Source organism: Xyrauchen texanus, chromosome 32, assembly GCF_025860055.1.
Source record: "Xyrauchen texanus isolate HMW12.3.18 chromosome 32, RBS_HiC_50CHRs, whole genome shotgun sequence".
NCBI lineage: Eukaryota > Metazoa > Chordata > Actinopteri > Cypriniformes > Catostomidae > Xyrauchen > Xyrauchen texanus.
In genome coordinates, this window is record NC_068307.1 from 35242725 (window position 1) to 35258695 (window position 15971).

A 15971-nucleotide genomic window follows, 5' to 3' on the forward strand; every position below is an offset into this window, starting at 1 on the left:
CCCTTCATTTGGGTCAATGTACAGGAACATGTTTTCCGCAAGTCTCCCATTAGGATACATGAATAAAGGGTGTTTTTATAAATATATTTAGTAAGATGACCTTTTAACCTCACCATAAACCATAACTTGGCTGATTGCATGACCAATCAGATATTTAGCAACGTTTTTATTTTATAATATTTAATACAATCAATATAACAGATGATTCAGTTAATAAACAAATAAACCATTACAAATCTTGATTAATAACTGAGGGTTTGAGGATTAATATCTAGTGGGTTCCAAAAGTGAGACTTAAGTGAAAAAAAAAAAAATATGTAAATGTGTGTGTGAATATTGTGTCATAAAAATAAAATAATATTTTAAATATAAAAATATTTATAAATGCATACATTTCTACATTTATATTGGAAAAAAAATGTATACCTAAAGAAACTATACATATTTATTTCTATGTTTATCATATATATTTTAATATAAAAAGTTTTTAAAAGTTTTAGGATTGAAAACTATTGAAATATTTACATTTTTTTTTTTAAACAAAAGTATTGAGGTAAAAGAATGTATCAAATTAGAGAAGGATGCAAAATAAAGACCACTATTGAAAATGCCTCTATGTAATATGTAATTATTTTAATGTATGTGAGGTTTTGTGAACTGCTGATCAGTTATTATATTATGTTACCAGGTATTAATGGACTGTTCATACCAAATTGTACAAACCCTTAAAATATAATACATCTGAACAGCAAATGTAAACATACATTTTATTATGCTTCAAAAAACAAACCACAACTTACTTGGAAAAATGCAACATACAGAAAAAAAACATGTACACTTTTAAATTATACACTTTTTATAGACAAAAAAATAAAGTCTATATCTATATTTTACAACAGCTGGTTTTGCAACAGTTGTCCAAATTATAAATCTCGTATCTTTTTCCCACCTGGTTCATTCCACAGATAAAATACAAACTGCATTTCTGTATCCAGTTATATACATAAATTCCATTAACACATTAGCTTATCATAAAAGTCCATTTTCTGGCAAACTTTGTTTAAAAATTCCTCTTTAAAATATGAATGTTCATAATTTTTTAACAAAATGCTTACATTTCAGCTCAACTGTAAATTGACAAGTAGTGGCCCAATAATATGGACCCAGTCAAGAAAACTGGAATGATAACTCAAAATCTTCTCTTAAGCATAAATGCACTCTATAAACACACACTAAAAATAAAAGTAAACCAAGACTTAAAAAAGGGAGTACATTCCAGAAAAGGGAACTGTTTTTTTCCACAACTCCTTTCACATAATGAATAGTAGAAATTGTTTGCATATGTACATTAAGTGCAAAATTCTACTTTTAAAAATTGTTCTATTTTGAATAATGAGTACTGTGGCCCAGGAGTGCACAAGAAAATTAGCGAAGCAAACCAAAGTTGAAAACACAACAGAAATAAGCCACAACACAACAAAATTAACATAAAATAAATATTTTATCACATTGCATTTTAATTAGTGTGGCAGTTCTGACCTAATGCAGGCAAGATTATGATTTGTTCGAAATTAATTCCGATGTGTTGGGCCAAATAGAAGAATGGCTGCCTTTGTGGTCTTTAACAACAGTCGACAGCATAAGAACGCCATTATCTAGATATAACAAAATGGACAAGGAGTTCAGGAATGTTCCTTCCCTTGTCAAAGTCCACTTGTTTTTTGTTTTGTTTTTCTTTTCTTTGCTCAGCCCTGGAGCTCGGGAAAGTACTTTGGCACAGTCTTAACAGGAACTTGTGCTGGAAAAACCCCCAAGAGGTATAACGAACAGATTACATGAACGGTTGTTTTTGCCATATCTGTATACATATGGTAGTATTTGATTCCGAATTCATCTTCGTTTTATCACCCCCTCTCAGAGCTTTCCATGCATTGGCTATGTAAAGGAATATTTCACCCAAAAACGAAAATTCTGGAATTACTTACTCACCCTCACGTAGTTTCAAACATGTACGCCGTTATGTATTCAGTGGAACACATTTCCTTTACGTAAACATAAGATGGAGACAGCGTTTGTCAAAAAGGAAACAAAAAGCACCATCAATGAATAAATATGATAACTTTGGGTGACGATCGGACTGAAATTTTAATTATTCACTTCAAACCTTCCCCTCAGCTGCAGCTTGCAGGATTGAAATGAGTAAATAAGGACAGAAATTTCATTTTTGGATGAACTCTTCCTTTAACACATCCTATTATTGCCAATTCATTGACAAAATGTAAAAGTTGGATTGATGAACCAACAGTCAAAACACTTATCTGTACCATTTCTACATAGCAAAGGTTTATTAAGTGCACTTTTTCTTACACACATCTCAGATAACTTATTTCATTGTAACATCTGATATGTGCATTTCAGATCAGAAATTTTAAAATGCCAAATTTGCAGAACAATTTTTGCATACTGGCTCCACAGCACCTTCAAAAGGACTGAAGATAACATTGGAGACTGAAAACAAAGCCTTGCTTTTTCCATACTGAGGTCAGTTTATTAGATGCATCCTGGATGCCCAGCGTAAACCAGTGAAAATATATAGAAAGTGAAGATCCGACCTCGGTTTATCCATCTTAAAACTGTACAATCACCACAAAATCACCTCTGCTGCCTAAATCACCAACCACAGAGGACTGTCTAATCGAACTGCCTTGTTTGAAACCACTTTGCCAGGTCTCTCTTACAACTGGATCATAAAATATTGACCTATACCATTTTAGGACACCATCAGATTGTAGGGATTCCAAAATGTGCCTCTAATTTTCTCCAACTCATTGCCTCTCTCATTTCTTCTTCCCATCAGTCTCGATCTTAGTCGGTGAGTACAACCAACTCTCCCTCACTGCGTTCCCCTGCATCGCTCTCCTCCCCTTCGCTGTAGGGTTGTCTGGGTTGCGTCTCGCCATCTCGGCCCTGTGGGGGCTCCAGAGTGCGGGGGAGGTAGTGCTCCAGCAGGGCGGGGTGTACGGGCAAGGTCGCCATGGACATGGCCGTGGTTGGGTAATGTCCTTCACTGGAGGGGTATGGTAACTGCTGTTCTGATTGTCTGTGGGGATAAATGTCAAGTGTAAGGCTTTGACGAAATGCTGAACAAAACATCCAGTTGCCAGAAAGCATTTTAGAGAAGGCGAGTGATTATTTTGTGGTGCTTTTACTAAAATGACTGTCATTGTGTGATTTTGGCATTCCTGGAAATAGCCTTAAAATGGGTATTGATGGATTCAAGTACAGATAAGTTGTCAAATGTTCCAAATAAGACAAATTGCAGCTGAAATTTCTTTGGCTAGATATAAGTTGAAATTTTGGGCTAAAGTGTGAAGAATCAAAATAGTTTCTCCAAAATGGCACATGCAGGTGCATGTTGCAAATTAAACATACGAGAATCAAATGAAGATGATTCCTGCAATCCCAATCCACACACTATCCTCCCTAAATAGTATCACAAGAATGGAATTAGAAGGTGTCCCAAATCATAGTACAGCCATGGCAAAAAGTATTGGCAGTGACATAAATTATGTTTTCTGCTTCAGTTGTTGTGGTGTTGATTCATATTGTTTCTAGATTATTGTGCAGAGTGATCAGATGCATTTTAAATAATTGCAAAAAGCTTAATTGGCCCAAAAATCTCAAAAACCCAAATTTCACTGTTTTTTTTGGCCCTGCCACAAAATGACCAGCCAACATCATTTCACCAATCATATCAGCAGCACCTGGGAAAGTGTGAACATGTACTAGTCAGGTAAAATCACTATCATTCTGATTGGATTATAAGAGCAGACTGATTGCAATAAAAGTAGGGAAGAAGTGCTTCCAATCATTGTGTTCTTGTTAGCAGTGGTTACCTCTAAAGAAAGACATGGAGCCATCATCGCTTCGCATCAAAATTGACTCACATGCAAGGAAAGTGCTGCAAAGAATATTGCACCTGAAAGAAACATTTACCGGATCATCAAGAACTTCAAGGAGAGAGGTTTAACTGCAGTGAAGAAGGTTTCAGGACGTCCCAGAGTTTCCAGCAAGTGCCAGGACCTTCTCCTCCTGAGGATTCAGCTACGGAATCGTGTCACCACCAGTGCAGAGCTTGCTCAATATAGGCAGCAGGTTGGTGTGAGTGCATCTGAACACAGTGAGGTGAAGACTATTGGACAGTGGCCTGGTGTCAAGAAGGGCAGCAAAGAAGCCACTTCTCTCCAAAAAAAACCATCAAGGACAGACTGAAATTCTGCAAGAACTAAAAGGATTGGACAGCACAAGACTGGCGCAAAGTTATTTTCTCTGACAAAGCCCCCTTCCGACTGTTTGGGACATCTGGAAAATCGATAGTCTGGAGAAGAAAAGGTGAACGCTACCATGAGTCCTGTGTCGTGCCAACAGTGAAGCATCCTGAGACCATCCATGTGTGGGGTTGCTTTTCATCCAAGGGAGTGGGCTCTCTCACAATTCTGCCCAAAAACCCTGCCGTGAATAAAGAATGCTATCAAAACGTCCTGCAAGAGCAACTTCTCCCAACAATCCAGGAGCAATTTGGTGATGATCCGTGCATATTCCAACATGATGGAGTACCATGTCACAAGGCAAGAGTTATAACGGTGGCTCGGAGATCATTGCATTGAAATTGTGGTCTGTGGCCAGGCAAATCCCTGGATCTTAATCCCATAGAGAACCTGTGGTCAACCCTCAGAAGGCGAGTGGACAAACAGAAGTCCACAAATTGTGATCAACTCAGAGCACTAATAAGGCAAGAATGGATCACAATCAGTCAGGATTTGGCCAAGAAGCTGATATCCAGCATGCCAGAGCGAATTCCAGAGGTTATGAAGAACAAGGGTCAACACTGTAAATATTGACTCTTTGCATGTATTGAATGTTTTTGCCAATAAAAGTCTTTCAAACTTGTGAAATGCTTATTGTTTTCCAGTATACCATAGAAACATGTGAAAAAATTATCTATAAATACTGAAGTAGCAAACTTTGCAAAACACAAAATGTGTTACTGCCAATACTTTTGACCACGGCTGTATGGTAAAATGAGTATCCCAAAGTTACCTGGATGGTTGAAGTATAAGTCTCTAAGGAACAATAATGGGCGGACTTTAGGGGTTTTTAAACCGGGATGGGTATTGCGTATAGTGGAGTATTTCAACTATCCAAGAAAAGTAGGGTATCTCAATGTAGTTGGCAAATCATGTAAAGTGGTTGAAAAACGCCCGTCCCAGATTAAAAATGCCCACTGATTGGGAAATGCCCATTCCTTTTCTGCAGAGACACATGTCTCCGATGGTCTACCATTTCTGTTTGATTTTTGAAATGTGAATCTGTGAAAATGTTCTCACTTCACTCACATCGCAAAAAAAGTCAGGTAGTGGCAACATGATTTACATAAAATCGGTGTAGTATGTACAGATCTGAACTGAACAACAAGCCTAACGCAGTGACGGCAAAAAAATGCAATTTGGTGGTGACTACTGTATTCCGTCCACATAGAATAATTATTTAATGGATTCATTCTCATATTTAAATGATGTTGTCACTCCAAAAACTTTGTGGCATATACATAGTCTGTAAAAACTACAAAATGTAATAATAATTAAAAATACAGTATAAAAATAAAAACGTATATACATTCACGGAGCACTTTTATTAGGAACACCTGTGCACCTACATATTCATAAGATTATCTAATCAGCCAATCGTGTGGCAGCAGTGCAATGCATTAAATCAGGCAGATGCAGGCCAGGAGCTTCAGTTAATGTTCACATCAACCATCAGAATGGGGAAAAAATATGATCTCAGTGATTTCGACCATGGTATGATTGTTAGTGCTAGATGGGCTGGTTTTCGCATTTCTGTAACTGCTGATTTCCTGGAATTTTCAAGCTCAACAGCCCCTAGAATTTACTCAGAATGGTGCCAAAAACCAAAAAAAATTCAGTGAGCAGCTGTTCTGAGGACAGAAATACCTCGTTGATAAGAAAGGTCAATGGAAAACGGTCAGACTGGTTCGAGCTGGCAGAAAGGCTACAGTAACTCAGATAAACACTCTGTACAATTGTAGTGAGCAGAATGTCATCTCAGAATGCACAACACGTCGAAACTTGAGGGGGATGTGCTACAACTTCAGAAAACCATGTCGGGTACTTTATTAGGACCATAGTGTTCCTTATAAAGTGCTGAGTGAGTGTGTATCATTTTATATATATCAAAATGGTTGACTTCAGTCAATGATATCTTCAGTCCTTTTGTGAACCACTGATGTAGAAGACATGTTCATTGTGTCTGCGAGTGTTACCTTGGAGGGTACGGGACTCTCTGTTCCTGTCGTCTACTCTTCATCATGGCTTTGTACTCTCCCACCCGGAGTCTTCTACCCTCAATGATACAGGTGCGCTTCGGCCGTGGTTTGTACTTGTAGTCGGGGTAACGCTCCAGGTGCTGGCGGCTGAGTCTGGCCTGCTCTTCATAGTACGGCTGCTTCTCCTGATTGGACATAGACTTCCAGCGGGATCCTGAGGATGACAAACAGGTGTAACCGTGCGTTTAGACCAGAGGTGTCGAGAGCGTCAAATCGACCGAAAATCATAAATTTTCTATGACAGCCAACATCTCTCGGTGGCGAGAAGCAGTGCGGCGAGTCTTGGGCGGCTTGGGCGTCAGAGGAAAGTTCAAGTGCAGCCAAAATTATGGTAATGAGCTTTGACGCGGTTCAGCGGCAACCTATTGGAGTATAGAAGTGCTCCGCTCTAGCGAAGTCTAGAGAACACAACTGTGTAAACTTTGGTTCCCACCAAACATTAGTTCCGAAGACACAATGGAGGAGAAACTGATTATTGCCGTGGCAGGTTTTCCCGTAATATTTGATCTGTCCCTGTTTGCTTACAGGGATATAAATAAAATTAAAAAACGATGAGTGGACAAAGGTGTCTGAAATTGTTGGTGTGACAGGTGAGTTGATTAAGTGGATATTATGGTTTATATAATAATATATTAAAAGATTTCATGAGGATATAAGCTACTTGTGATATGTCGTCAAAAAGATACCGGTCGACATGTTTTGTGGCCCCTTTAAATATAGTTCACAAAACCAAGCACTCAACGAACGTTGCCGCCTATTTCAAATACGTCAGAGCGTCCACAAATTTTCGCCGCCTCTGGTCTGAATGCACGGTAACAGAGATACCTTCTAAAAGGTAAGTGTAAAGGCCTTTTGAGCTAGTCAAGTTGAAGTCCAAAACTCAGAAGAGAATTTCTCCCCTCAGGACTTTTGTGCTTTTATAATGAGGTTTTGAACTTTTGAGTAAAATGAGGTCTGTGGTTACTTACGTGGACATTTTGTTATACAACATAAATTACACACTTTCATTCCTCAAAAGTACATTTTGAAGCTGTATTGTATGACATAAAAAAACAAAAAATCAAATGGCGGCTTCAGGTATGACAGTGTGTCATTTATGTTGTAGAACAAAATTTCAATGTATCGTCAAGTAATATTTACCACAGACCTTTTTTAAAAGTTAAAAAACCCCATTAGAAAAACCCATAGGAAAATCTCGATGGAACCCATGGCGAATTAGACTTCCGGGTTCACCTACAAGTTGGCATCTCAGCTGAACAGCTCTACTGACCCTTCGCTAAGCCCCTAAGTTGAAGATGTAAAACTTATATATTTTACCAAATATAATTTTCCAGATTTTTTCCTATTTCCTAAAATGTTAACACCCCCAACTGATATAACTGATAGAAAAAAGCCACAAATGAATTGGTGAATCATTTTAATCTGAAAAAGTTCAATAAATTAGTCACATTTCCCAACAGTACTTCAAAGAGAGAATGGTTTAGAAGAGCACCTTTGATTGCACCATCAGCTTACTTAACTGTAAAACTACTTGCACAATATAATGTGACAATAACTAGCGATTTGTCTTACTTGACTGCCACTTATTGGAAAAGGTAGCTGGTTACTGAGGGTCTATACACTACTTTGAAAACAGCTGTGCTACTGTTACACTACTAAAAAATGTAGTATAGATAGTAGCATTATTATTTTCAGTACAACACTGAAAAGAAGGCATTTGGAACAGGTTTTCTACTGGTATTTTTGAGCTTTCCAGAATCTTTGGCGTCGATGAGGGTTTAAATTCCACTACTTACAGGAAGTGAGAGATAATTCAGAATGAAAGAACAATGCAGTACAAATAGAAAAAACAATCATCGACCTGAAAAGGTCACTGACTACATTTTGTTAGTCGATGGGAATATTTGACATTGCAAGATTTTGGTTTATTGACTTCATGCATACAACGCTCCTGTCACTTAAAAGTGTGCTCTGCAGGCAACGATGGTGGGAACTGACACATGTAGGTGTGTGTGCAATGCATAGCCATGAGGAGCCCTGCAGGCCATGTTGGTTAGAAAAATAAAGCTCACTGTATATCATGCTGGTGTCGATGTCACCACAATGGAATGGAATGCAAGGGTTTTGTAAAAGGAAAGAACCGAGGAAGATAAAGGTGAAGCAAGGAATGGGGGAGTGGTTTGGGGGCAGCTGTTGTTATGGGTGTTGTTTTCCTGTTACCCCCAGAGCCAGATGGGAATTTGCGCCCAACTGTGACCTGTTTCTCTGCCCTTCCCTATGCTACAGAGTGTGACGGCAAGAGACACCCAATAATAGATACCCGTTTCCACAATGGCCTTGGTTGCTCTTGACCCCTTTAGATTTTTTTTATATATATATATTCCTCCCCAGAATTAAGATGCTCGTTTACGTTACATAATTTTAGAATGCTAAATGTATAATTTAAATAGTCTATAAATGTGATTTAGTCCAGTCAATTCTCACCTTCTGCAGATCATCTGCTTTAAATAGAAAATTCTGTAGTCATCTAGCAAGCCTTTTGTCCCTCAAAACTATTGACTTTTCTCTTGGAATATAAAAATAATTAACGTAACAATTTCAAGGCTGATCTTTTCCATACAGCAAAAATGGTTTTGGATTTGAACCCAGGTCCCTTTGCACTCAAATTGAATTGCCATGATGCCCTTGCTTGGTTGACTGTAGGATTAGCTGCGATCAGGACAAACCCACCAACAATTAAGAACAGCTGATATCAATGGGGGCCTGGGTAGCTCAGTGAGTAAAGACGTTGACTACCACCCCTGAAGTTCATGAGTTCGAATCCCAGGGTGTGCTGAGTGACTCCAGCCAGGCTTCCCAAGCACCCAAATTGGCCCAGTTGCAAGGGAGGGTAATCACATGGGGTAACACTTGTGGTCGCATTAATGTGGTTCACTCTCGGTGGGGCATGTGGCGAGTTGTGCGTGGATGCCACGGTGGATGGCGTGAAGCCTCCACATGCGCTACATCTCCACGGTAATGCGCTCAACAAGCCACATGTGCGGACTGACTGTCTCAGACGCTGAGACTTTGCCACCCGGATTGAGACGAGTCATTAAACCACCACAAGGACTTAGAATGCATTAGGAATTGGGAGTTCCAAATTGGGGAGAAAAAGGGGAGAGAAAAAGAACAGCTGACATCTAAAAGTAAGAGGGGTTAAAAAAGATATTGGAAGAATGATACAACAAAGTGTGTAGTGTGCCCTTTAAGTTAAGAAACAGAATGAAGATAATCTTGTCAGAACAGGTGCTTTAGATTCTTATGGTTAACACACCAACACAGAATACATAAAGAGGAAGGGTTAGAGACACTAAAGCGTTAATTTTGTTTATGGAAACTGTAATGAAAAATATTTTGACAGCAACTTTTTTTTTTTTTTTTTTTTTGAAGAAAACTTTAAATGCCTAAAGCTATATTTTTTTAATCTTATTTAATGATAAAATAAAGACATAATTGAAAAAAAAAAAAACAGCATAAGCTGATGATTGGACTATTAGGGAGATCTTTACTGTGTTACTTGTCAACACATGTACAATCATTAACGTGAATCTAACATGCAAACTTTGAAAGCTGCGCATCAAAGGTTTTAACCGAGAAGGTTTTTTTATGAAAACGACGGCAGTTATGCAGCTTTGTAGACCTAATTTCAAAAGTCTGTAATACAGGTTAAGGCTAAGGTATAATTTGTTTTTGCATGTGCCAGTGAGTATGCCAACTCATTCACATTTAAGGATTATTTTGACCGCATGCCTGTTACGAAAATAAACTTCGATAACAAAAGCACCCCCCTATCTTTCTCACCGAGGATCTTGCTGATGCTGGAGTTGTGCATGTCAGGGAATGCCTGCAGAATTCGTCGTCTCTCGTCTTTGGCCCACACCATGAAGGCGTTCATGGGGCGCTTAATGTGGCCAGAGGAGGGAGTCCGGGTCTCACCATAGCTTCCCACTCCAGAGATTGCCATCTGCCCAGCTGAGAACAACAAGATTAAAAACAAAACATTTTAGGAACATCCTTTTTTTGACGAAACGCCCAGGCAAGTGATATACAGTTCATTGCACATCAAAGGTTAAAAAAGAAAACACACACACACACACACACACACACACACACACACACACACACACACACACACACACACACACACACTTTATTTTTTTATTTATTAGAAAAGAGTCATACACAGTCAGCAATATTTGAACCACAAATGTATTGGTCAGTTTAACAAAAACTTTTCATAAAATTTAGCAGACACATACCCTCAGAATCACTGCTAAGATGATCCTCATTCGTCCGTAAAGTATGTCCATCATCTGTCCGGTCTCGAGACACCTCCTTATAATTAATCAATAGAAAGCTTGTTTAAGACATACATGTACATACTCTATATGATATACTAACCTCCATCATACTTGCTTTCAAGGAGGTCTATAATACAAAGAGAAAGCCCTCCATTAGCATTCCCAATTATCACAGTGGCAGCTGCTCGGCTGGTACATAACCCACCAGAAGTACACGATTTGAAATGTTGTTTGCAAAAAACACAGCTACTTTTGAATAGCCATCAAAGGAGAAAGATCGTTTTTGGTCCCATATTATATAGTTACAGGAACTACAACCAAGGGCTAACAGGACCATGCCAACCAGCCAAACTTTAACCACTTGATTGTGTTCAGGCTGCACTCAATTGTCTGCAATTAGTTTATTGCATTAGCACCATTACTACAAATGCAAGGTAATTTAAAGTATCTCGTCCACTCCTATTCTGGAAAACACAAAAGGCCATGGGGACATTTGATCATCAACTACAATTTTGAAAAAAAAAAAAAAAAAAGGTATACACTTCCCCCTTTCAGCTACCTCTGCATTGTTGTCAGTCAACCTGCATTAGTGTGCAAGACTGTCTTTAAAAAGTGCGAAAGTGTCAAGCTGTAAGAACAGGTTTGAGTGGAATGATTAAAAACCACACTGACAACAAAGGCGAAATCACTGTCATATTTTCTTGTGGTTAAACTGAACTCTAAAGGAGCAATAAAGTGGCTGTTGAACAGGGGCCTACAAAGACTTGAAGCCATATCACAATTGCTGCATACAAACAATGGTACAAAAACAGTTGCGGTGTGACTCCAATAGCAGCTGTTCTCGCCTAAAAGGAGAATGAGCCCCATGTTTAACTGATAACATTAATGACTGTAAAACAATATCCATCGCCGACCCTGAAACCCCCTGCTCCCGTAACTCAGTGGGTGTTCTGAAAGAGGGCCGTTTCAAGTGTAAGGCGTTAATGGAGTCTTGCCCCAATTCTCCGGCCTTGAAGCATGACCGATGGTGACAAACAACGAGGCCCAGGTGTCGCCGAGGAACCTTGAAGAACTAGGGTGTGAAGTATGTGAGAGTGTGTTTAATGTGCATGTTAAGACATTGAGGGGGGAATTGTCTAAGAATAAATTGCACCCGCTGAAAGCAGCGTTTATTTGCCCACGTTGTTTTAGGGATCGATGTGTTGAAGGAATTATGCAAATCAGACAACAGTGCAAACATGCCCAGAAAATCTGTGCAGAACACGATTTGCATGGTGCAATTCCCGATCCTGCAGGCCGGTTCTGATCGCTATATACGTGCTGAAGACAACCGCGATCTGGCACACACTCTTGCCGGGACTGTTCAGCATCACTATTTGTATTAGTAGTAGATCACTACTGTAATCTGAATTGGCAAAACACCTGAATCGGTACTTTAAAATTACAAAAGTGGGCTTAACTAATGGGGATCCTGGATAAATGCCCAGTAATAATTCTTTTCTCCATCATTTGACTAATTACTACTGCTATGATCAACTCAACCTGTATACAAATGTCTCTTTTAAATGAAATTCCATTTAACGACTATGTTCCACGGGTGGTAATAGAGCGATGTTAATTGCACCTGGGCAAACTGAGTTTTAAATTGCAATCTGTAATAAGCAAAATTGACATAGAAAGGAGCCGTGTTTGCACAGAATAACTTTAAATACAGTGCAGCATGAGTTGCAACTAGTTAAATTAGATTTTGGGTGGTTGGTGTATATGTAGTTTATATACTGTGCACAAAAATGGTGCAACTGTTTAGAGCAGGGCTTTTCAAACTGGGGCCACAAGGGGGTCCACAGAAAAGCTTTTATAGTTAACATTTACTTGTACTTTTGAATTTTTGTAAATTTGGTAAATTTAATCAATTGCTTCTTTTTAGCTTTAACAGCCTAACATTACACCATATTGCTGGTAGACACTCTTGTCAGCTTATTACAAAGTAAATAGGTTCTAGATTATATTTTAATCATTTCTTTTGGCTATAGTGCAATACAAATATAATTGGTCTTTATGCATGACACTACATTTATATATATCTGCCTTCACATTTCAGGAGAGAGGTCTCTTATAAGGAAATCAATATATTTGGAGGTCCTTGGCATATAAAAGGTTAAAAAAAAACTTTATTTAGGGATTTAGGGAATTTGCCTGACTCACCAGCCTTGCGTTGTTGTCCCTCTCTCGCCCTATTGGGCCTTGTCCTCCACGCAACAGCTGCTGGGCATCATGAATGGCTTGTGTGACAACGTCACCTTCTCCCAAGAAGCCTGGAGAATGAGAGAGTGAGAAAGAAAGGAAACTTTAGACAAGGTCAAGGGAGATACATTTATCCCTCTCTGTCTTATGAGGCACAAATAAAGCACTTGGCTTCGTGTCAAGTATATGATGCCCAGGACAAGTCCTCGATCTACAGTCCAAAGGCTTAAGACAAACAGTCATGTCCAAGGTGCTGACGCATTCTCAGGGGCTTCATGGCAAAGGGGGAACAGGTTTTCTGAACTGCTGACAACTGCCATTAATACTTGGGATAGAGGCATGTTGGCAGTCGGGACCCTAACAAGAGTCCTTCTTAAGAGGGTGCAGAGAGTCCATCTTTCTGAATGTGAGCCAAACCCTCAAGGACTTCCTTTTCAAACAAGAACATGAGACCACAGCAGGTTCCACTGTGGGGGAATATTCAGAAAGAGGTGGATTTCTAACCTGATCACAGCACAACACAAAGTCTTACTTCCGTAGAACACAAAAGAAAAAATCATTACCAAAATACAGGTCTCTTTTTTTCGATTATATTTCAAGGAATGGGGACTAGAGCTTACAAGCTTCAAAGAGGACACAAATGCACAATAAAATTAATAATTATTGGATTACCATTTCTTTGGGTTGGACAAAGAAGAGGAACTTCCACAACTTTCATGTACCACCAGGACAATGTAACAATGAAAAAATTACTAGATGCCAAAAAAGGAGTGTGTGATTGCTTGTGGAATAAAAGGGCCCAGAAGAAGAAAATCAATGATGATGACACAGTCAAAGTCTACTAAACAATTCTTTAGTTGATCTTGCAGGGATGCAAGAGCAATTCTACCAAAACCCCCCAAAAATGTATGTCAAATCAGCTTAAAGCATAAGGCCCACAGCAACCTTTTTTAACCTTCCAAGCGCAATGTTACTATTGAAGACTGGATGTGTTGGTGCAGTGTCACATACTCAGGCTGAGGGCAGATCGAGAGGGGCTGTGGGGCAGATTTCTGGGCCGATACGCTGTCTGCAGGTGGTCCGTAGCCAGTTCCATTGCATGGGGACTTGGGGTCTTTGGTTTAGCCGTGAGGTTGAGTGGCTGACTGGTGTCCTGGAGAACAAAGACACTGATGTTTATGAATACAGACAACAAAGTGAAATACCTTTAAATGAACTGCAGAGTGGCACTAGAGGTAGGAGATTTCACACTACCTGCCGATAGACTGTCCCACTGGACCTTTTGATGGGAGTGGAGTGTGGATTGGGAAGCAACTGCATGGGATATTCCACTAAAAATGAAGAACAACAAAGAATTACGCTCCAAAGACTGCAACTTAGTTAACTTGAAAATCAAAATCAATCCTATTTACTTTCCTAATACACACTCTGGGTCTTTTTGTGAAGAAAAAGTCACATTAATCTGGAGAAAATAAAATGTTTTAAATGTTTTTGTAATCATCGATATTTAAGAACTTGCTCTACCTCTATATGACAGGTGGATGAAGGAAAATAGTATCCAATTAGTTCCCGCTCGACATTTTTGGATATCCTGTTTCACTTGGAAATCCATCACATTATGGAAGCTAAATGGATTGGGATCCCCTTTTTACAATGACTTTAGAGACTTGCAAGCATAAACAGAAATACGTTTTCAATGCTGAGGAACAATTAAGTTGTTCGCAAGTACAAAAAAAAATATGAATAATATTGTCAATTTTGTTAGTGTTCTAGATTCCTAAGAAAGAATCATGCTTCCTTTGTAATTGTAAATAAAAATTTCCTAACTTGCTCTGCTTCTTGAAACGACTTTTATCCAAGCACTTCTCATATAAAGACCACTTTTCACAATCCAATCAATTCCCAATAAATAAAATAAAATGTTATTTTTTTCCCTCACAGAATATCTTGTTTTACTCGGAAATGCATTCTATTATGGAAGAAAATGGGCTGAGAACACCATTTTATGTTGACTTTAAACAAAAATGTGTACGTACACCCTGAAAATTGCTTATACAACAAATTTTTTGGCATCAAATTTTGTGAATGTTAAGGAACAAGTCATTTGTGAGTACTAAAAAAAAGTTATAATATTATTTTATCATTTTATCATCGTTACATTGGCTACCTGTTAAATTTTGTATTCATTTTAAAATGATTACTACGTACAAAGATTTGAATGGTCTAGCTCAGCAGTACTTAAATGACCTTCTACCACGCTATATTCCATCACGATCATTACGATCGCAAAATTCTGGCCTGTCAATAGTTCCTAGAATATAAAAATCCACAAAATGAGTTAGATCCTTTTCATATAAACTATGGAATAGTCTCCCTAACACTGTTCGAGATGCAGACACACTCCCTCTATTTAACCAGGCATACACCTAATTTATCCTCCAACCCACAATTAGTATAATAATAATAATAATATTGATGGTGATAGTTTTAAAAAACAACAAGAAATAATGGAGAAGGGGAAACGGTAAAGAAATGACGCAAGCCAATCTCAAACCTTTATTGCCGCATTGAGCACCATGGCTGAATGCATCTGCTTGGCCATAGCCCCAACCTTTAAAGACTAAAAAGAATAAAAGAAACATCTCTGCTATTTATTCCAGTGCACATCAGTCAATATGGTTGGTACATCAAATTGTGTTAGAATATAAGACAAAGCACTGCAAAGCGTGTTTGTTGTTTTAGAGTGCCTCCAATTTACCAGTCAGATAAACTCTTTGAGCTCAAATTCGCATGTGTCCTTGGCCCTCTGCTCCAGCTTTCTGTCCAAAGATGGTTTGATTGTGTCAAGCACGCTGTTAGATGACTAGCTCATACACTCGTTCTATTGTTTTCTGTTCTTTCCATCTACCCTTCATCTTCTATATTCTTTTAATTGAGAGAGCACGCAGTGCTATACAGTGCAGACGTCAATGCAAAGA

General features: G+C 38.6%; 1 protein-coding gene across 6 annotated transcripts in view; it reads right to left on the reverse strand.

Annotated features, from left to right (window-relative positions):
• Window positions 1–643: 643 nt before the first annotated feature.
• LOC127625717 (transcription factor SOX-13-like) overlaps window positions 644–15971 on the reverse strand; it is a 48424-nt gene continuing 33096 nt past the window's right edge. For 4 of the 6 annotated variants that reach the window (XM_052101077.1, XM_052101078.1, XM_052101076.1 and 1 more), the window contains exons 8-14: window positions 14248–14324; window positions 14005–14146; window positions 12955–13064; window positions 10708–10783; window positions 10250–10420; window positions 6344–6560; window positions 645–3100 (exon numbers count right to left, since the gene is read on the reverse strand). In XM_052101077.1, coding sequence (XP_051957037.1) covers window positions 2866–3100; window positions 6344–6560; window positions 10250–10420; window positions 10708–10783; window positions 12955–13064; window positions 14005–14146; window positions 14248–14324 — 1028 coding nt within the window. In that variant the 3' untranslated portion in view covers window positions 645–2865. Of the gene's footprint in view, window positions 3101–6343; window positions 6561–10249; window positions 10421–10707; window positions 10784–12954; window positions 13065–14004; window positions 14147–14247; window positions 14325–15971 lie in introns of all 6 variants that reach the window. The other 2 variants (XM_052101075.1, XM_052101074.1) reach the window with 1 other exon arrangement.